The following is a 19,109-nucleotide window of genomic DNA, read 5'->3' as shown; positions in this document are numbered from 1 at the left end:
ACATCTGCGCTGTTTTCAGTGTTTGCCTCAGTGTGCTTGGATGGAGGGTAGGTTCAAATCTTGATGCTTCTGAATATGCTATCGGGAGCAATAAACCGCCCCGCCTAGGCTGAGCACTTGTCGCAGCCCCTGAGGACAGCCTGTAACAAGCGCTTTTGTGGGTCGGCACCAAGGGTGCTGCTCTCTTAGTCCACTAGGGGTGCTATAGCGACGCACCACAGACAGGGCGACATGAGCAACAGGAATTTATTCCTCACGGTTCTGGAGTCCGGAGGTCTGAGCTCAGGATGCCAGCGTGGTCAAGGGCAGGCGAGGGCCTCTGCTGGGTTTCAGACGGCCGTTTTCCCCTTGTGTCCTCACATAGTGATGGTGAGTGCTCTCCGGGCACTAGGCCCATTCACGAGGGTCCCACCCTTGTGACTGCATCACCTCCCAAAGGCCTCGCCTCCTCATGCCGTCACATGAGGATTTGACATACGGATCGGGAGGGGGACACAACATTCAGGTTACAGCGGGTATAATTTTTGAAACTCCCAGACTGTGAGAAATGATGTTTGCAACCACAGTAGTGGCGATGGGTGTCTGGCTCCTGCCTGGCGTGTCTGAGTCACATGGTCACCTAACCCAGAGAAGGTGTGAGCTCCAGGTGGGGGGTTTCAGTGCCTCACAGCTGCTTCAAGTCTGTAGTGCACCCAGGAACTAGGATCCTGGGCATCACATCCTGCCCACGGGGACTCAACTTCACTTCAGTTTTGCCCGGGTGCACCTATCCTCGGAACCCCACGTGCCCCTGGCCCCTCCTGCTGGGGAAAACCACATCCCACCCCACTCCACACTCCAGAGGAGCGGCTGCATCTGGTGGTCTTCCAAGGCTGGGCTTTATCGGTACCTGCGTGTGTATGTGCTCATTTGTAATTATCTAAGCAAATAGTTTTCAAAGAATTTTAAGAGCAAACGTCTTTTCTTTCAAATGAATCTATGTGGAATTCCAACTCCTAACACACAAGCAGGAACTTGTTCTTTCCAGCTGGAAAGCACCCTAGAGAGGGGAGATGAGCTGGCCACATGGAGAGGGGCAGACTCCAGGGTCCTCTCCTCTCTCAGGCTGCCACTGTCCCCAGGGGTGGTAAGAATGGTGTTTGTTCGGCCGCCCATCTCCTCCATTCAAACATGGCCCTGCCTCTGACAGTCTGTCTTCACGCCTCTGCAAACAGCAAGCACGCAAACCCCTCAGGGTTATGGAGGGAGAGACGGGTTCAAGACCACCTGGCTCTCCACGGTGGGTCCAGCTGTGGCCCTCCCAGGGCCCCCAGTCTAGAGTTATTGGGTTTAGCAACTAAGGAACGATTGCATAGTAGTCACATGCCCCCCAAGTGGAAGCTTGTTCCTGTTTACCCGAAATTCCAGTTTAACTGGGTGTCCTGTATTTGCTTGGGCAGCCCCACCCCTGGGTGTGAGGCCATCTCCTAGCCACTGAGCATGCCCTGCACGCTGGCCAGGCAAAGGACACCGGGAGGGCTGAGGCTGGAGTGTGCCCCTGGCCCTTCGCCCAGACTGACATGGACAGGTGGACCTGAGGGCAAACAGCCAAGGAGGTGGCCGACCTAAAACACTACCTATTGGGTAGTGCTCACTGACATGCCAGGCAGGCCCTTCTAGAATGTTCTGGAAGAGTGAGTAGCCACTGAGCTGGCTCCTCCTGCTTCCTCCTGCCCGTGCATCCCTGCAAACAACCCCCCCTTTGCAGGTGTAACAGATACATGGATTTGCTGGCGCGGACGGCCTGTGACTGGCCACGGGCTGCTCTGCTGCTGCACGTGCGCTCCTGCAGAGCGGAGCTTGGGAGTCCAGTGGGTCAGGCAGGCGTCCGTCAGAGCGCAGGGCTCCACGTCCGTGATGTAGGGCGAGGCATGAGAGCAGAGTGACTGCAGATGCAAGGAGCTGGAAGCTCCTGGGAGAGAACCGGCTGGGGGCCCCACCAAGGAGGAACTCTAGGGAGCAGCAGAGGTTTTGGGGGGCGGGAAGTGCCAGGTTCCTGTGCCTTCACCTGGGTCTGGAAGGAGAAGGGGTGAAGGGGTTGGCCTCAAAACCAGCTCCACGAAGGCAGGTGGCCCAAGGAGGCTGGCACACCTGACGCGATGTGAGCAAAGATAAAGTTTTTGTGGGCACACGTGCTCGTGAGGGAAGTGTGGACATTTTAAGCAACATGCAGATGTACACAGACCTGGGCCAGAAACCCGGCTCTGCCGCTTGCCAGCTGGCAAATGCCTCATTTCTCCGAGCCTCCTTTTTTGCTGTGAAATGTGGGTAATAATGTGAAAGTTAAAGGGGGTATGTGTGTGGGGCCCGGTAACAGAATGCACCTGGGGTCCAGCATGAGCACCTGTGGGTTTCAGTGACTGGGTGGAGTCGGGAGACCTTCGTCAACACTGGGCAGGTGTCTCAACTCTTCCTGGGTCACAGAACCCTTTTCGAATCTGAGCTATGGACACCTGCGTGCAGCTCTGTGGAGGCCGGCAGGCCTGCGGAGCCCCAGGGATGCGTGGTGGGTGCTCTGCTCCCCTCCAGCCTCCTTCACCATATGGTGGTGAGGACCCAGCACAGGGCTCAAATCCCCGTCGTGTGGCCAACAGTCACACACATGTCACTTGGCTGTCTCATGGGAGAGGTGGTGAGCAGGTGGGAGATGCTTGAAGCCGGCCTGGCACAGGGCAGGTGCCCGAAGTGTCGGCTCCCAGGACTCACTTCTGTGCTGCTCAGGGCACCAGGGCCTGGCCTACGTCCGGGCCACAGCCCGATAGTCGGCCCCTCCGACCTTCGGTCCCCTCAGCATCTCATCTCCTGCGTATATATCTGCAGAGAAGGGTGAGGCACGCAGTGCAGCCTCACCAAAAGCACTTTTACGTCCTGTGGGAGCCAGGCTGGAAAACATAGCTTTGCCCCGAGGGCTTGGGTACGGGGTGGCTGAGTGGAGAGGGCTCTGGCCAGTCCAGCTCTGCACACACTCATGTGGGCCCTGGCACTTGGTGCCTGTCCAGGTTCCCACTTCTTTCCCTGCAGAAGGAAGTGGGTGGCCAGGGTAGCACCTTGCAGGGCCCCTTGAAGGACACCAAGCACCCTGAGGCCACAGGAAATGACCACCAGGGGGCGCACGGGGCTGCGCATCGCTCCCTGCCTGCCTGTGCCTGGATGCGGCAGCCACAACTCACTGACAACCACTCCTTCGCAGGGCCCAAGCCCACCCTCCAACACTCCACATTTTCCCAGGGCGTGCTCCAGGTCCCCCCTTCCTACCTCCCAGCTGGGTCCTGGGCTTCCTGCCTGTAACGTCCAGCACACAGATGAGCCAGAGGAAAACTCTGGAATGTGAGTCACACTGTAGGAGAGCAAGGATTGTTCCCAAGTCATGGCAGTGCCATGCCTGGGGTTCTGAGACAATGCCGCATCCAAGATGGGCCCAATTTTCCTCCACCTCCACTTCCAGGAGTCCCTGCACCCCACTTCCAGGATCCCCTTAGAGACTGTGCCTTGAGACACCTGCAAGCTCTAAGGACAGGGCTGTCTCAGCCACTAGCCTGGTAGAAAATGGCCCTTTGTCCTGACCCAACCCAGGCTGCCTGTCTGCCTCTCCTCACCCCTCTGGGTCCAACTTTCCAGAATAAAAAGAAATCTCTAGCGCCAGGCAAGGGTATCTGACAGCAATAAATTTATTAAGTATCCTCCCAAATATGAACATGAACCAGTAAAAAAAAACAAGAAAAAAACAAACAACAACCAAAAAAAAAAAAAAACCCATAAAAGGAAACACCAGGCCTGGAGCTGACAATAAAGCAGAGACAAATGAGGGACACAAAAATGGAAACAGCCTATGGGAAGACGGAGCCGAGTAGACTCGCGTGGGCTGGGGATGCTGTAAATACTGAAGGACAGACACGTGGGAGCCCTAGGGTGGCGTGACGGAAGCCGGCGGGGCGAGGCTGGGGCGGCGTCGGTGGCCGCACAGCGCGGGGGGCACAGACCTCTTGGCCCTGGCTGCAGCCTGCCCCCCCACCCCCCAGCGGCGTCACTTGGGACCCTGGGCCTCAGACTCCTCCTCGTCGTCTTCGTACATCTCGCCCTCCTCCTCGGCCGTGGCGTCCTGGTACTGCTGGTACTCGGACACCAGGTCGTTCATGTTGCTCTCGGCCTCGGTGAACTCCATCTCGTCCATGCCCTCGCCCGTGTACCAGTGCAGGAAGGCCTTGCGCCGGAACATGGCCGTGAACTGCTCCGAGATGCGCTTGAACAGCTCCTGGATGGCCGTGCTGTTGCCGATGAAGGTGGAGGACATCTTGAGCCCGCGGGGCGGGATGTCGCACACGGCCACCTTCACGTTGTTGGGGATCCACTCCACGAAGTAGCTGCTGTTCTTGCTCTGGATGGCTAGCATCTGCTCGTCCACCTCCTTCATGGACATGCGGCCCCGGAACACGGTGGCCACTGTCAGGTAGCGGCCGTGGCGCGGGTCGCAGGCGGCCATCATGTTCTTGGCGTCGAACATCTGCTGGGTGAGCTCGGGCACCGTCAGGGCGCGGTACTGCTGGCTGCCCCGGGCGGTGAGCGGGGCGAAGCCGGGCATGAAGAAGTGCAGGCGTGGGAAGGGCACCATGTTCACGGCCAGCTTGCGCAGGTCGGCGTTGAGCTGGCCGGGGAAGCGGAGGGAGGTGGTGACGCCGCTCATGGTGGCCGACACCAGGTGGTTGAGGTCCCCGTAGGTGGGCGTGGCCAGCTTGAGGGTGCGGAAGCAGATGTCATAGAGGGCCTCGTTGTCGATGCAGTAGGTCTCGTCCGTGTTCTCCACCAGCTGGTGGATGGACAGCGTGGCGTTGTAGGGCTCCACCACGGTGTCCGACACCTTGGGCGAGGGCACCACGCTGAAGGTGTTCATGATGCGGTCGGGGTACTCCTCGCGCACCTTGCTGATAAGCAGCGTGCCCATCCCCGAGCCCGTGCCGCCGCCCAGCGAGTGGGTCAGCTGGAAGCCCTGCAGGCAGTCGCAGTTCTCACACTCCTTGCGCACCACGTCCAGCACCGAGTCCACCAGCTCGGCACCCTCCGTGTAGTGGCCCTTGGCCCAGTTGTTGCCGGCCCCACTCTGACCTGCGTGGGGATTGGGAGATGGCACAGGTGGGGTCAGAACTCTGGCCCGCATGCCCTCTACAAAGTGGGGTGCCCACACCCTCCCGCGCTCCCCGAGGCCTCTACGGCAGCCATGCTGTGTGTTGGGGCCCCCGCTGCCTGGCTGCCTCGTGAAGGCCTCTGGTCAAAAGCTGAGAACATGGGCTGCAGGTCCCGCTCTGCCTCATGAAAGGGTCCTTGGCGAGTGGATTGGCTGCCCCCACTGCCCCCCACCCTCTGGCCTGCCATGCCGGAAGCATGAACTACAACCCCCAGAGTCCCTTGCAGCTCGGGGTCAGGATGTGGATCAGTGCCCATGGGTTGGGGTGCTGAGCTTGGGAAGGTAGAAGTGCGGTGAGGCCCTCTTCCTGTTGCTGTGGGAGCGTCCAGGGCCCTGCCACCAGCCGTGGGCACGAGGACCACCTGCCCTCTTATCACGATGCTGTACTGGTGAAGACCACTCCTCCGGAGGCCCTGCCTCTGTCCCACCAGCTCCCTAATGACCCCATCAGCCTAATTCTCCATTTCACACCTAGTTTTGCTAAAAACACGTACTGGTTTCTGTCTTTGGGCCTCCACTGCCAACTGCAGAACGCAAAGTCACCTTTGCACTGAGAGGTCGCAGCGACAACGGCTGTGCCCATTTGTTCTTGTTGGTATGGGGTCTGCCATCAGTGTGGAACACGGGACACTTACCGAAGATGAAATTGTCAGGCCTGAAGAGGTGTCCGAAGGCCCCAGACCGAACACTGTCCATGGTGCCGGGCTCCAGGTCCACCAGGATGGCCCGTGGCACATACTTGTGAGCTGAAGGAAGAGGCACAGGTTATGTGGGCCACAGAGGTTGGAACCATGTGCAGAATGGGGACCGACACCACAGCCAGCCAGGACCAAATCTCATATCCGATATGGACATTGTTTTACAGTCGCTGCTAAATAGCTTCTGCCCAAGGATTCCGGGGACCCCCGCCCAGCCCTGCCCCTTCCCTGGGACTGTGCCCGTGTTTCATGGCCACGGCACACGTTGACTCTCACGCTGACAGGGGTTCCTTGTCTTTATTCTGTGAGCCTCGAGTCACACCTGCCAGCCACCAGCAGAGCAGCAGGTCCTGGGACCCGGCATCGAGATGCCCACCCGCCCCGCCCGCAGCCCAGGACGGGGGCTCACAGGAGGCCTCATTGTAGTAGACGCTGATGCGCTCCAGCTGCAGGTCGGAGTCCCCCACGTAGTTGCCGCTGGGGTCTATGCCATGCTCATCGCTGATGACCTCCCAGAACTGCGGGGGGAGGGTGGGGTCAGCAGGTGGCCAGGACCCTCACCTGGCCCTTGCCCTCCTGTGCCCTTGAATCCCTGGGTATAAAATCAGGAGCTTGCACCCAAAGCCTGCACTAGTCCCTTTGAGAGACTTTGGAAGAGCCCCAACCTGTCATTTATGAGAAAACTGTCATAAATATCCACGTCCACGGTCACCGGAGCCCTCAGAGTAGTTCAAGCTCAACCGACACAGGCCCGCAGACCCAGCTGCACACTTGCCGGCCAGGGTCAGCAGCAAACACCCTCTGTGGCTGATCCCTATTATTCCCTTTCCAGATGAGGAAACTGAGGCCCAGAGAAGGTAAGTGATGGAAACGGAGTCCAGGGTACATGTGGCCCTCTGCCCGGCACTCCCCAGCCTGCCCACACTCAGCTGGCACCACCCTAGGGCCTACAGCCTCCTGCTGCCCACACTGCTCATCCATCCTTGGGCAGGAACCCACAGCACCCCTCAAGCTCTGCTCCCACAGCCACAGCAGGCAAAGGGCAGTCCAGGGCCTCCGCGAGGAGCTGGACCACCCCTCCCAGCTGTGTGACCTTGCGCAGGTCCCGAAGATGCTCTGGGCCTCAGTGTCCTCATCTGTCCAATGGGCCTGATGACAAAAACCAGTCACTGTAAGAACAAACTAGGTTACTCTGTGCAGCATGCGAATGGCATGTGGTGGAGGCTGACTGCTGTGTGGAGTTATTAGTGCATGTGTCCACACAAGGACACGCACCCTGGGTGGAGGGAAGGCTGCAGGGCTCTGCCCCTGCCCCAGGCACTTCCAGTTGGCCCATGTGGGCAGGTCATTGGTCACAAGCTGTGTGACTTCCCAGTGCCCCTCCCCTTTGCTTCTCAGGGTTGGGATGACTTTCAGAAGATGAATGGGTGTCAAGTCCTCCACAGAAGTCATGTGCTCGTGACAAGACAGCCCACTTAAAAAGCAGTTAGAGAACAGTCTGCACATGCTTATCTATATATGGATGTCTCCGACAGACACATGGTCGCCTTCTGGCAGCTGTGGCCCGGCTCGTGGTCTTTCCATGGTATGGCCTTTGGTTCTTTCAGAATTCTTTGTCACGTGCATGTTTTAATTTCACACACAAAAAAAGATTAAAGATAAAATTGCTTAAAAAGCTGAAAAGTATAAACAGTGTCATTATTATAAAATGTATAGAGGAATCCTGGCAATTCACCAGAGACTTTTATCTGAGGTTAGAGGTCCCCTCTCAGCCACATGGGGGCTAAGGGCTAGACTCCTTCCCTGTTTTGTGCATTTCTGTCACTTGTAAGTTTTATTTTTGTGTGTGTTAATTTTGTATGTAGAAAAATAAATAAATGCACAGAAATGTCACTGAGGCACTTAGGGTCTGATCACAGCTTCCCACTGCTGCCTGGTTCCCCATGCCTCCTTCACCCTGAGGCTGTCCACAAGGTGAGCCCAGGGCTTTGGTCCTCACAGCCCTGGGCACCCCAAACCTCTGGCTTTGGGGACACCCACAGCTTCCATAGAGGGGGGATGGCACTTGTGGGGCTAGGAGAGAATGCTGTGTCTCCAACACATCTATGGAAGGCATGGCCTTCCAGGAGGTGAGGGTCCAGAGTGGGTGCAGACCCCAGCACCGGCCAAGGTGTGACAGTGACCGCACCTCTCGGGACCTCAGCTTTGTCATCTGGAAAGTAGATGTGATGATGGTACCCACGTCGAGTGGTTGGCATGAGGCCTGACACACAAAAGCATTCAGCAAATATGGGCTTCATTGAGCTAAAAGACCTTAGATGCTATTTCAGTTGGCAAAGCCATAAGCACAGATAACTTAAATAAAAATAAAAGATAATTTTAAAAAGTCAGCATGCTTTGCAGTACTGTGGCACAGTAAAAGACCACCACCGACATGAGGTCTCCCAAACACAATGAGCAACGGTGCATAGAGTAGAAAAGGGACCCTCACGACAGACGCTGCCCTTTTCTGCAAAGACGCATGGCTCACACGCTCAGAGCAGGGACAGGACAAGCGGGAAGCAAACGTGTCCTGTGGGAGCAGCGACGGAGAGAGGCAGGTGGTTAAATAGGCACGTTAGCCTGACCTGCACAGTGTCAGTTTTTTAGAAGGAGAATATATTAATACTTGCTTTTGTGGTTAAAACTAATAAAAATTATAATTTAAAATAGTTAATGGATATCTCAGTAAAACAGATCATGTAACATTTAATAAATAACAAAATACCTTTTTGTAAATTAAATAAGAAGTAATTACGATCATCACTACCGATGAGAAAACTGCCAGATGGCCATGAACCCCAAGGTCCAGACCACATCTCCTATTTCAGACTCCAGGTTTTTTGTCTGGTGTTTGGGGCAGGTCAGGCTCTGCGCTCGCGGCGCTGTCCGCGGTGCTGATCTGTTGCCGCTCGCCGCTCAGGGGCACAGACAAGAGGGTGCAGCGGCTCTCGGAGGGAGGGCGGGCCGACTCTGGGGCATCAAGCCCCTCCAAGACCCCATGGCCTTCCCCGCTTCCCTGCACAGGGAGGGCGCCGTGGTGACTCATTGGGAAAGCGCTGGGACAGGGGGCGGAGTGAGGACACCGTGGAAAACCCTCCCCCGCTGCTGTCAGGGCCAGGCCCCTCCCCTCCGCGCCCCGCCCTAAGGCCGGGAGGAGGGGGCGCAGACAAAGGCTCCAGGACGGCCCTGCCTGCCCCTAAGGGAGGAGGGGGTCCCCGGACTCATCCCCCTGTTGGGCGGTGTTGGGTACCCCGCGCATCCCGCTGTATCCACGCAGACACAGATTCATTGTCGTCCAGGCAGCTGCCTCCTCTTCCCGGAGTGCTGAGTTTTTTCATTGTTGATGGAAAGGCGACACTCGCTTTCACCACACCCTGCTGAGGTGACGTGAGTAAAGCACCTGGCACAGCGCTCAACACTAGTGGTCACTATTGCAAGTCATTAAGGCCGTCATGCTACTGCTCAGGAGAGACGTATCCTCTCCTAGCCCCAATGGCCTCAACCTCCCTGCATCCCCCACCACCCCTCCCCAGAGCGGGCAGTCTGGTCCGGGCACCAGGCAACAACCTGTAAGCAGGAAAGCAGAGCCCCGTGCCAGGCCCAGCCCGCTGCGGCTGGTGGAAAAGTGTGCCCTCCCCACTCACGAGGAAACAGAAATGGCCAAGCAACTGCCGGCCCAGGGCGGAGGCCGAGCTGCTGGGCGGGGGTGGGAGGTTGGGGGGGCTAGGGGTGGAGGGGGCCTGAGCACTTTCCCCAAGTTTGCCTTCTGGAAGGGTTCCAGGGCAGAGAGGCCTGAGGGAAACCGCTCAGCCCCTCCCATCAGTCACCGCGAAGGGCTGTGCTTGGAAAAGGGAGACACGATTCTCCTTCCCACGACCCGCTCTTTCTTGTTTTAATTGTAAGAAAGGATCAGAAACCAAACTTTAAAATGAACATGAGTAAAACTCAGCGGGAGAGGAATAAAAAATAATGGACACACCCAAGGGTCACAGCGCTGAGAAGCAGGAAAAGGTCTCTGCGGAAGACACTGTTGGAGCAGCCGGAGCGGGTAACTGCGCCGCTCCGCCCGGCCCCCGCGGACTCAGCGCTGCCCTCCCTCCCCCGTGACCCTGACCCCGCGAGGAGCAGATGTTCAGGGCAGGCCTGGCCCCTGTGCCATTAATGAGCCCTCGTCCCCTCCCGCCCAGCCAGGGCAGCTGTCGGCGACTGGCCCAGGAGCCCTGATTCGATTTGAGGCCCTCGTCCCCCAGGCCTCCCCCTCCCCCAGACCCTTCCGCGGGCAGGCGCAGCTGTCCCTTCCGTGATTAAGAGTCACCAGCTACCGCCTCCCGCGACCCCATCCTGGGCGCCTCCACCCTAGAGCCCAAGTTGCAATTTACACGTCAGCCACGTGGCTGCACCAGCCCCGCTGTAATCAGCTTTTTGTTCTTCTCTGGTTTCCACGGCAACAGCCTCCAGAAGAAGCCTTGCTCGGCCCCTTTCCCTCCAGGCCCTGTCTCCTAGCCCGGTTTGGGGACCAGCTGGACGACAACCCCCGCGCAGGGTCCCTGGCCTTGGTCCTGACAAAGCTACCCTCTGGCGGCGCATTGCTCCGAGGAAGCGCGGCCCGCAGCGCCGCACCCACCCCACCTGGGCCCCGCGCGCGTGTCCGCAGGGACTTGTTGTGTGACCTTGGGCAAGGGCCGGTCTCCCCGCACTTGGGGACGTGACACCACTTCTTGGGTACATGCCATCTCCCCTTCCCGCCTCAGTCCCGACATCTGTGAGGTGGGCTAACAACGGAGGGGAGGGGCGGCGGTGATGAGCTTTCCATGCCCAGAGCCCAGCTTTGTTCCCATGTCCAACGCGACCCGCGGCGGGGGGGCGGAGGCTGGCCATGTGGGGCTGCGCCGAGGGGCAGTCCAGTTCTAGACCAAGGTCAACCGAGTCCGAGTTCAACCCTTCCCCCAACAAAGGCACAGGGTGGGGCCAAGAAGCACGGTTGGGGGCAAGGGGCGCTTCCTGTTCCTGGTGGGGCGGCGGAGGGAATCATTATGGCTTTGAGGGGGCAGCCCCACCCAAACCTGCCCACCCCACCCATCTCGCTCAAGGCTGAGTTGCGACCCCAAAGAGGGCCACGCCCAACCAGAGCCCCAGCTGCACGGCCGCAGCCAGGGGAGGAGGGCGCAGCTGCGGAAGGACTTGCGCTGTGGACTGGCGCTGCGCTCGGGCGGGCCCCCGGGACCCGCAAAGGCAGGAGAAAGGCGGGGGCGGGAGCGGCAGGGTGGGCCAGGGGCTTTGTTCTCGGCTTCGCGGTGGCGGGCGCGGCTCGAGTGCGCGGCGCCTCCCTGCTTCCCTCCCTGGGGGCCGGCTCGGGTGGGGACGCGGGAGGCGCGCTGGGTGCGGGGTCCGGCGCGTGGGTGCGGCGCGCGGCCTCACCTTGGCCCCGATCTGGTTGCCGCACTGGCCGGCCTGGATGTGCACGATCTCCCTCATGCTCGGTGCGTGTGGCGGGCGGTGCGGGACTAGCGGACGGCCGGGCTGGCTGCGGAGAGTCTGACGCCCCCGCTGCCGGCTCTTATAGGCTGGGCCCCGCCTGCCGCACCCTGCGTGGCGTCACCGCGCGCGACCAATCGGGGGGCGCCGCTGCAGAATGCGGCACGGGCGCTGCAGCATCAGCACCGCGCATCCCCGCTCCGCCGCGCGATGCTGCGCCTCCTCCCGCCACCACCAGGGTCTGGCCACCGCCCGCACTCCGCCCCCCCGCCCCCAACCAACACCCGCTCACGCGAAAGGAGGGGCTGCCGGGCTCCAGGGAGGACAATAGAGGCCCCTCTTGGCTCTCAGACCCCGCCCTGGCTGCCTTCTCCAGTCCCGCTCCTCGGCTTTACAAAAAGGGTCTTTCTTCCCCACGCTTGTTAGGGACCAACCCCATCTTCCCACCCCGAAAAGTCGCGACGGCCGCCTCTTAGCTCCCTGTCTTGTGGCGTGAAGGTACAGACAGACAAGGTACTCTGAGCTTGGTGGACCCCTCAGGGGTGGCACATGCAAGAAAAGGCGGCAGCAGGCACTGGAAGCAAGCATCTGGCGGGCTGTGCGTCCGGGAGGGCGGTGGCCAGTGACCGTGGCAGCTCTGAGGTTCACTGTCCTCTGCAGTGGGGGCGTCACCTGCCCCCCCAGGGCGCCGCCCCTAGATTCCAAGTGGACTTTGTTCTGCTCAGTGACTATTGATGTCGGGAATTGTCATGATGACACAGCTAGGTGAGGGACCGACAGGGTCGGGGATGGTGTGCCCTGGTTTCTGTCTCACTCTCTGATGTCACGTGTACGTCTGGAGTCTTGGTCTAAGTGAGGCCAAGGTGGGGGCCGTGCGGGAAGACGATGTGTGTATAAGGTGGGGTTTGCGGGAAAGACTGGGAGAGTCCACCGGTGGGAAGAGGAGGGAGGGTGGGAAGTCGATGAGCAGACGGTGTGCTGCACATGCTCTCCTGCGGCCTGGCGCTCTCGTGGGGTCAGGCGTTAGCGCACAGCCACCTGACAATGAGGCCCTTCCGATGTTTCAGTGATGCAGTCCTCCAGGGAGGGCAGTCCGCGGCAGTGGGCACGTGTGTCCAGCGTGTGCTCGGAATTGGGCTGGCGCAGGGGGGCTGCATGTGTGCCTCTCTCCTCCTGAAGCTCCCCAGTTTGGCAAGTCCAGATAGAAATGGGTCTTTTGTTCTCCATAGAAGCCCCTCCTCCACAGTGTGTCCATGATGTGGCTTTCTGTGGTTGGCTTCCTGCCACTTGGGGCTCCTCCCTGTCCCCCCTCCCCCAATCGGGGGATTCTTGGTGAACATTCGGCTCTTCCCTAGAGCCAGCAGCGCCTCCCTGTCTGAGCAAAAGCAGCAGCTTTGCGGCACCCTGTCAGCGAGACCCATCAGAATGGCATCAGGCCAGGCAGCTTCCCCTCCAAGCCGAGAGGGCTCTGGTGCAGGCTCAAGGCTGACTCACCATCCTGTCTCCCAGCAAAGGCTGACCCTGCCGGGAACCAGCTCCAGCCCCAAGACCGGCAGTTGGGGCTGGAGCTGCCAGTTTGGACAGGGCACTGGCTGGGGCAGAGCTGGAGGACTGGCCAGGGGCTGAGCTGCAGGCAGGACTAAAACTACCTTGGAGAGGCTGCTGCCCTCACTGAGCCCATCCAGAAGGGGTGACTGAATTCTCAGTGTCTGTGGAAGAAGCTCTGTGAGAGGCGTCGGGTTGCAGCAGAGGGAGGACCCGAGGGCCCAGTAGCAGGCAGCACGGTCCACCCCAGCCGCCTTCCCCCGGGGCTTGGATATGGGTACCCCTGCAGCCACTGGACAGCTTCTCCCCATCTGGGAGGCCTGGCCTCAAATACCTACTGGGCGGACTGAGCACTGACCCCTTCCAGGAAGACAGAGCTGGGTGAGCAAGAACCCAGCCCTCGACCCACCCCGCCCCTTGGGCCCCTCCAGAGGGCCAAGGTCACACATGGGGTCAGAGTGGTGCTGCTGCTTCTGCAGCTGAGGACAGCCTGGACAGCATCTGAGTCTTTTTGTTTGTCAATGAAACGAGCCAGGATTTATTTAGATGCTCCTCTGGGAGGAGCTGGGGTCCAATGCAGGGTCCCAAGAGCCAGTGCTGTTTTCCGCGTTCATCTCTCCTTCGCTTTCGCCCAATACTTCGCTGCGAAATAAAACTTCAGACTCTGCAGGAGGCTCACGGGGTCCTACTCTGGCCTGACTCCATGTGAAAGGAAGAGAGCTGAGCCTCGTCACCACGGAGGCGACTGTCCCAGGTGCTCCTCACTCTAGCTGCCCAGGGCTGGGTCTGAGACAAGGTAGAAGCACAGGGTCAGAGCAGGTGCCCCTGGTCTGCACATGCTCCCCTCGGCGGGGCCTCGGGCCCCTGGGTCCTTTGGGGCATGGTTCCCTCACCCGGCAGGCCAGCCCTGGTCTCTGGGACTTACTTCTCCCCACTCATCGGTCCCACCCCTAAGCCCCTCCCCTGATCCTCCACCCTCAAGCTTCAAGCAACTGGAAGGAAGCCGAGAGCAACGAGGCTGCCCCAAGCACGGCATTTACCAGACCGCCTGCTGCCCTGACACCCTGGGTACTGGTCACTGGGACAGGCCCAGGGCCTCTGCTTGACCTGAGCAGGCTCTGGCCAGCGCTGGCTGCTGTCGCATGTGGTACAAAAAAACAGCTCTCGGTCACCATGCTCCTGCGGACACATCCCTCTGCCTGAGGCAGGGCCCTGCTGCTTCCTGTGAGGCTAGGTCTTGCTGGTCAGAGTCCCTTCTCCTGAGGCCATGTCCGCAGTGTTCCTGATGGCTCTTGTCCACGTCCCAGTAGGTGCCGGTAGGCCCTGGCCTGGCCTGGGGCAGAGGTGGGGCACTCCTGGCGTGGGCAGTGTCCAGCAGCCTGGGTACCTGTGGCCCACTGTTTCCCAGCCCCGACTCCTCACCCTTGTTCCTGGACATCCATGCTTATTCCTCTCTGGCCTCGAGGGCCTCTGCGTCCGCACCTTCTGAGGTCACCTAGCCTGGCCTCTGTGGCAAGTCACTCCCCAGTCACACAGGAACGGGGCCATGTGATAGCACCACCTCCCTCTGCCGGGCACCCCGGCCACCCCTCACCAGGAGCACAGCAGCACCTCCTGGAGCGTCTTCCGGAGCTCTTGGCTGCGGAAGGCATAGATGAGGGGGTCGACGATGGCGTTGCAGATGACGAGGGCCAGGAAGAGGTCGAAGTTCTTGAAGATGCAGCCACAGGTGGGGTGCTGAGGACAGAGGGCGATGAGTGCGAGGTGCAAGAAGAAGGGGCCCCAGCAGAGGAGGGACACGCCCAGCAGGATGGTGAAGGTGGCAGCGCCCTTGAGGCCGAAGCCCTGGTGGGTGGGGTGCTGTCTCTTGTGGAGCCGGGCGATGCTGCGGGCCTGCTGGCAAGCCCGGGCGAGCATGTGGGCATACAGCACCGCCATGAGTGCCAGCATGGCCACGAAGAAGCTGACGAGACAAAGTGGGACGGCCATGTGGTCATAGTAGGCGATGAAGACAGTGCTGCAGGCGACGCTGGCCACCCAGATGGCTGCGATGGCCCGCCACAGCCGGGGCAGCGTCACGATGCTGTGGTAGCGCAGTGCATAGAAGATGGAGATGTAGCGGTCCACCGCGATGGCGCCCAGGAAGCAGAGGCTGGACACCATGGAGCCGCAGGTGAGCACGTCGATGACGGTGCCCAGCTGCTGCACCGCAGTGGCCCGGGCGGGCAGGGCGCCTGCCTCCAGCAGCAGCATGACGGCCGTCTCCAGCACGTTGCTCGCGCTCACCAGCAGGTCGGACACGGCCAGGCAGCAGATGAGAAAGTACATGGGCGAGTGCAGGTTGCGGTTCTTGGCGATGGCCGTCACCACCAGCACGTTCTCCACCAGGCTCAGCAGTCCCAGGCTGAGGAAGAGCCCGTCAGGAACGAACACCTCCAGGCACTGGGGCCCCGTCAAGTTGGCGGCTGGCCCGAGGTAGGGGATGGCTGGGGGGGTGGCGTTGAGAGTGGCCAGCAGCTTCCTCCGGGGACCCTGCATTGGCGTTGTCCTGCCAGGTAGCAGGGTCATTCCTTCAGGGGGCTCCGCTCAGCTCATGGTGCCACCTTCACACTTACCCTCTCCCCGGCTGGACCAGTGTCGGCCCCGGCATGGACCAGCTGCACAGGCCCAACCTTCTCCACCAGAGGCTGGTCCCCTCCCAGCCAGGGCTCCGAGCTCCACAGCGCCAACCCTCAGGGCCCGCAGCTCCTTTCCTGCCTTTCCCTGAAAGGGCAGCCAGCCAGGGCCACCCGCTTCTCTGCCTCCTGCCTGCCCGGGCCAGGGAGGGCTGCAGCAGGAAGAATGGAGCCCTTCCGCACAGCATTAAAGTCGTCCACGGGGCCCCTCCTCCAGAGGGCGGCCACATGATGGGCGTGTGCCTGGGAGCGCCCAGCCAGGTGGCGCCAACGACACCCAGGGCCTCCGACCCGGAGCACGGGGACATCTCCTTATGCCCAGAGCCACCGTGGCCTGCCAGCTGCCTGCGCTCCGCCCACCAGCGCCCCCAGTCGGGCCTCTGCTCCAGGTGTTTGCATGTGGGGGTGTCCTGGACCTGTCCCCAGGCCTTCTACCCCCTCCAGGCCCACAGCAAACACTGCCTCTTCCTTGAAGCCCTCCCGTTCCCCAACGCCTGTCTGATGCCGCTCCGCCTCAGGAATTGCCACTAGCTGTTGACTGGCCATCCCCAGCCCTAACCCTGACCCCCACCCCGTGTGAGATGTTCACTGAGGGGCAGTCATGTCCCCGGTCATTTCGCTGAGTGGCCGAAGGGCTGCAGGAAAGGTGCTCTTGGTCATCGTGGAGGATGGCAGGGACATAGACACCCTCTTCCCTGCCGGCCCCACTTCCTCTGTGGGACCTGACGCTGTGGGAGCATGGTCGGGGGGGCCCACGGCCCCGTGCCCCATGGAGCCTCCCGCACTTCCTCACTGAAGATGCGTCTGCTGACCACAGATCCTCCTCTGAAGGCCTAGGGGGAGGGAAGGGACTTGTCTTCCTGTTGACAGGTGGGGACAACGAGGCCACAAGGCAGGCGCAGGGCCTGGTGGGGACCTGGGAGGGGCCTGAGGGAGGCCTCCTTTGAAAAGTGTTGGTGCCTGTGACATCCCTGCCGAAGGCCATTCTCTCCACAGCTACTGCCTGGTGGCCTGAGGGCCCGCGTGTGTGAGCACCAGCAGCACCCACCCATCCACACCAGGCACCTCTGACGCCCACGTGCTTGGAGCTCCCTGTTGTGACGTGTGCCGTGCACAGAGGCACGCACTCTGTAAACACGCAGCTGGTGGGCGCCCCAATCTGAAAGAGAGGCCGAGCCGCACGCGATTGTTCAGGTCACACAGCCACTGCGCCAGACACCTCGGCGCTGTCTGGCCCTACTCCGAGCTTCCTAACCCAGACGGGCTTCGTGCCCTCCCCTCTGCACTGAGACGTCCTTGGAGCTGCAGAGTGGGCCCAGGAACATGTCCCTGCTGGGTGACACCAAGGAGTGGGATGTCAGGGTCAGACCTTCAGTTTTAGTAGATTCGACCAAACCACTTTCCAAATGGCTGGTCCTGTCTGCCTGTTCCTGGCTGTGCTCAGCACACGCACCACGGGAGAGGGCAGGAGAACCCCCCAGAACCCCCCGGGGAGCAGCCACACACGCCTGAGGGCCCACGGCAGCCTGCCAGCCCCGGGGCCACACCTGGCCCTGGGCCCACGGAGCGTCTGCCGGGCCAGCAGTGCCCTGCCCCCAGCTCCGTGTCTGGAGCGTCCCAGCTCCGTAAATGGGGCCTTTGAGGTGGCCAGTGCTCCACCCCCAGCCTGAGACTTCAAAGGGCGTAAGAACTGGGCAGCCTTTGGCAGGGGACCAGCCCTTCCTGCTGAGGCCCTGTCTGCTTCTCACGGGTCCGCCTGGTGGGGACTCTGGCGAGGGAGACAGCGGAGGCGGCAGGCACGGCTGAGCTGGGGAAAGTCAGCTTCATGGCTGGTCAGGGTCTAATGGCAGCACAGCTAGTACTGAGGCCAACTGTGTCACTCGCCATCTACGCCCCTGGGAGAAATTGACGGCGAGAAAGCGACGGGCACCACGTCCCCACAACGCGTGGCACCGCGAGGCAGCGTGCCCGACCCACCCCGAGGAGGCTGTGAGAATAGGAAGCCCCTCGGCCTTCCTCACCCTTGTGTCCCCAGCACCAAGAACAGTGCCGGGCACACAGTAGGCCTGCGACACACGAGTGTTCAATGCGCAGTGAGCTCTGTGGGGAAATGGGCAGAAGCCCTCACCGGAGTCCATGGCAACAAGGTACGGGTCACTGCCCGGCCAGAGGGCCCAGGTCAGCCCCTGGCCCTGCTTCTCACGCAGGCCTGGGCCAGCAGGAGACACGGCCGGGACGGTGCGGCCTGTGGCATCTCGGGAAAGGCTGGCCCAGCGTCTCCATTCAGTCTGGGTTCCTCTGAACGTGGGGCGGGGGTGGCTCGTGTGCCCACCCTGTGCTGCCTGCGCTGGAGGCCCGGACAGGGTCTGACCCACCGGCCACCCCGCCCACGGGCACAAGGCCTGGGAGGGCTGAGTCCTGCTGGCTGGACGCCAGGTGTTCAGATGTGGAGGGTCAGGCCATTCTCTCACAATGCGATGACATGAGCCCAGCCTCTCCGTCCGCTGGCCCGTGGACGCTGGCCCTCCACTTTAAAGTCCACCGGCTCCTCTGAGAGATGGCCACCACAGCCCCAGGCCCACGCCTCACCTGGGGGTCAGCTCCCCTCCCTGCTTCATTTCCAGAGAATAAGCCCCTTCTCAGAAGACCTTCACAGATTCCTGGCTGACTGACTAAGGCTCGCCTCAGGCCGCCCTAGTGGGACATGTACACCCAGGACAGACTGGACCCTCGGAGATGGGTGTAGCCCCCCCTCCCAGCACGTCACAGTGGCAGGAAGGTGTGCGTGCTAAAAAGGACAGGCCTTGCGTCTGTAGGGCCTGTCCTTGCCACGCGTGTTCAACACACAGAGGCAACGTTGACCCCAACACTGGAAGCCCCCAGTGAGAACTGCTCAAAGGGTGACCTCGCGGGTCTCCCCAGTGGGGGACGACACCAGTGACTGGGACGGCTGGGGACTTCCCGGGAGGAGATCGGTGGACCGGTCCTGGGCAGACGCTGAAGGGTGATGACTGGGGCCCGGGCCCCCCTAGAGCTCATGGGCAGCGCCCCCTCCAAACCTCGTCCGCTGTCTCCAGGGGTGGTCAGGGCTGGGAGGGTGCCCAGGGGACAGGACACCCCCAGCCGCTTCAGTGCCCCAGACCCTTCCAGAACCACAGGCACAGGCAGCCCCCTATGTAGTTCTCAGCTGTCAATCAAGGGAGCCACGACCCTCCCAGCAGCCAAGCCTGCCCCCCACGCTTCATTCAGCCCGAGAATGCCCCTAACCTCTGCCCTAAACACCCCTCAAAGCTGCCAGGACCCACCTCTCAGGCTCCCCGATTAGGCGCTGCCCCCCATTTTCCAGAAAAACTGTTTTGTCGGATTGGACAGCCTGTCTGCAGTGTCCAGTCTAAAGACCCCGGCGTCAGCCCTGCCTGCCCCCTGGCCTATTCCGGGTTTCGCCTGGGAGCCCAA

At 61.0% G+C, this 19,109-nt stretch overlaps 1 protein-coding gene across 1 annotated transcript; it reads right to left on the bottom strand.

Moving 5' to 3' along the window:
* Positions 1 to 4,048: 4,048 nt before the first annotated feature.
* Positions 4,049 to 19,043, bottom strand: LOC120589166 (tubulin beta-3 chain). Its single transcript, XM_039846596.1, has 5 exons — positions 14,573 to 19,043; positions 11,377 to 11,533; positions 6,326 to 6,434; positions 5,854 to 5,964; positions 4,049 to 5,139 (listed from the first exon to the last, which is right to left on the bottom strand). The coding sequence occupies exons 1-5, from the start codon at positions 15,544 to 15,546 to the stop codon at positions 4,064 to 4,066; spliced, it is 2,427 nt and encodes an 808-aa protein (XP_039702530.1). The 5' UTR covers positions 15,547 to 19,043; the 3' UTR covers positions 4,049 to 4,063.
* Positions 19,044 to 19,109: the final 66 nt, after the last annotated feature.

Source organism: Pteropus medius, unplaced genomic scaffold (genome assembly GCF_902729225.1).
Source record: "Pteropus medius unplaced genomic scaffold, Ma_sr-lr_union100, whole genome shotgun sequence".
Classification (NCBI taxonomy): domain Eukaryota; kingdom Metazoa; phylum Chordata; class Mammalia; order Chiroptera; family Pteropodidae; genus Pteropus; species Pteropus medius.
Note: the sequence above shows the minus strand (reverse complement) of the source record. Positions and strands in the feature narration are given on the sequence as shown.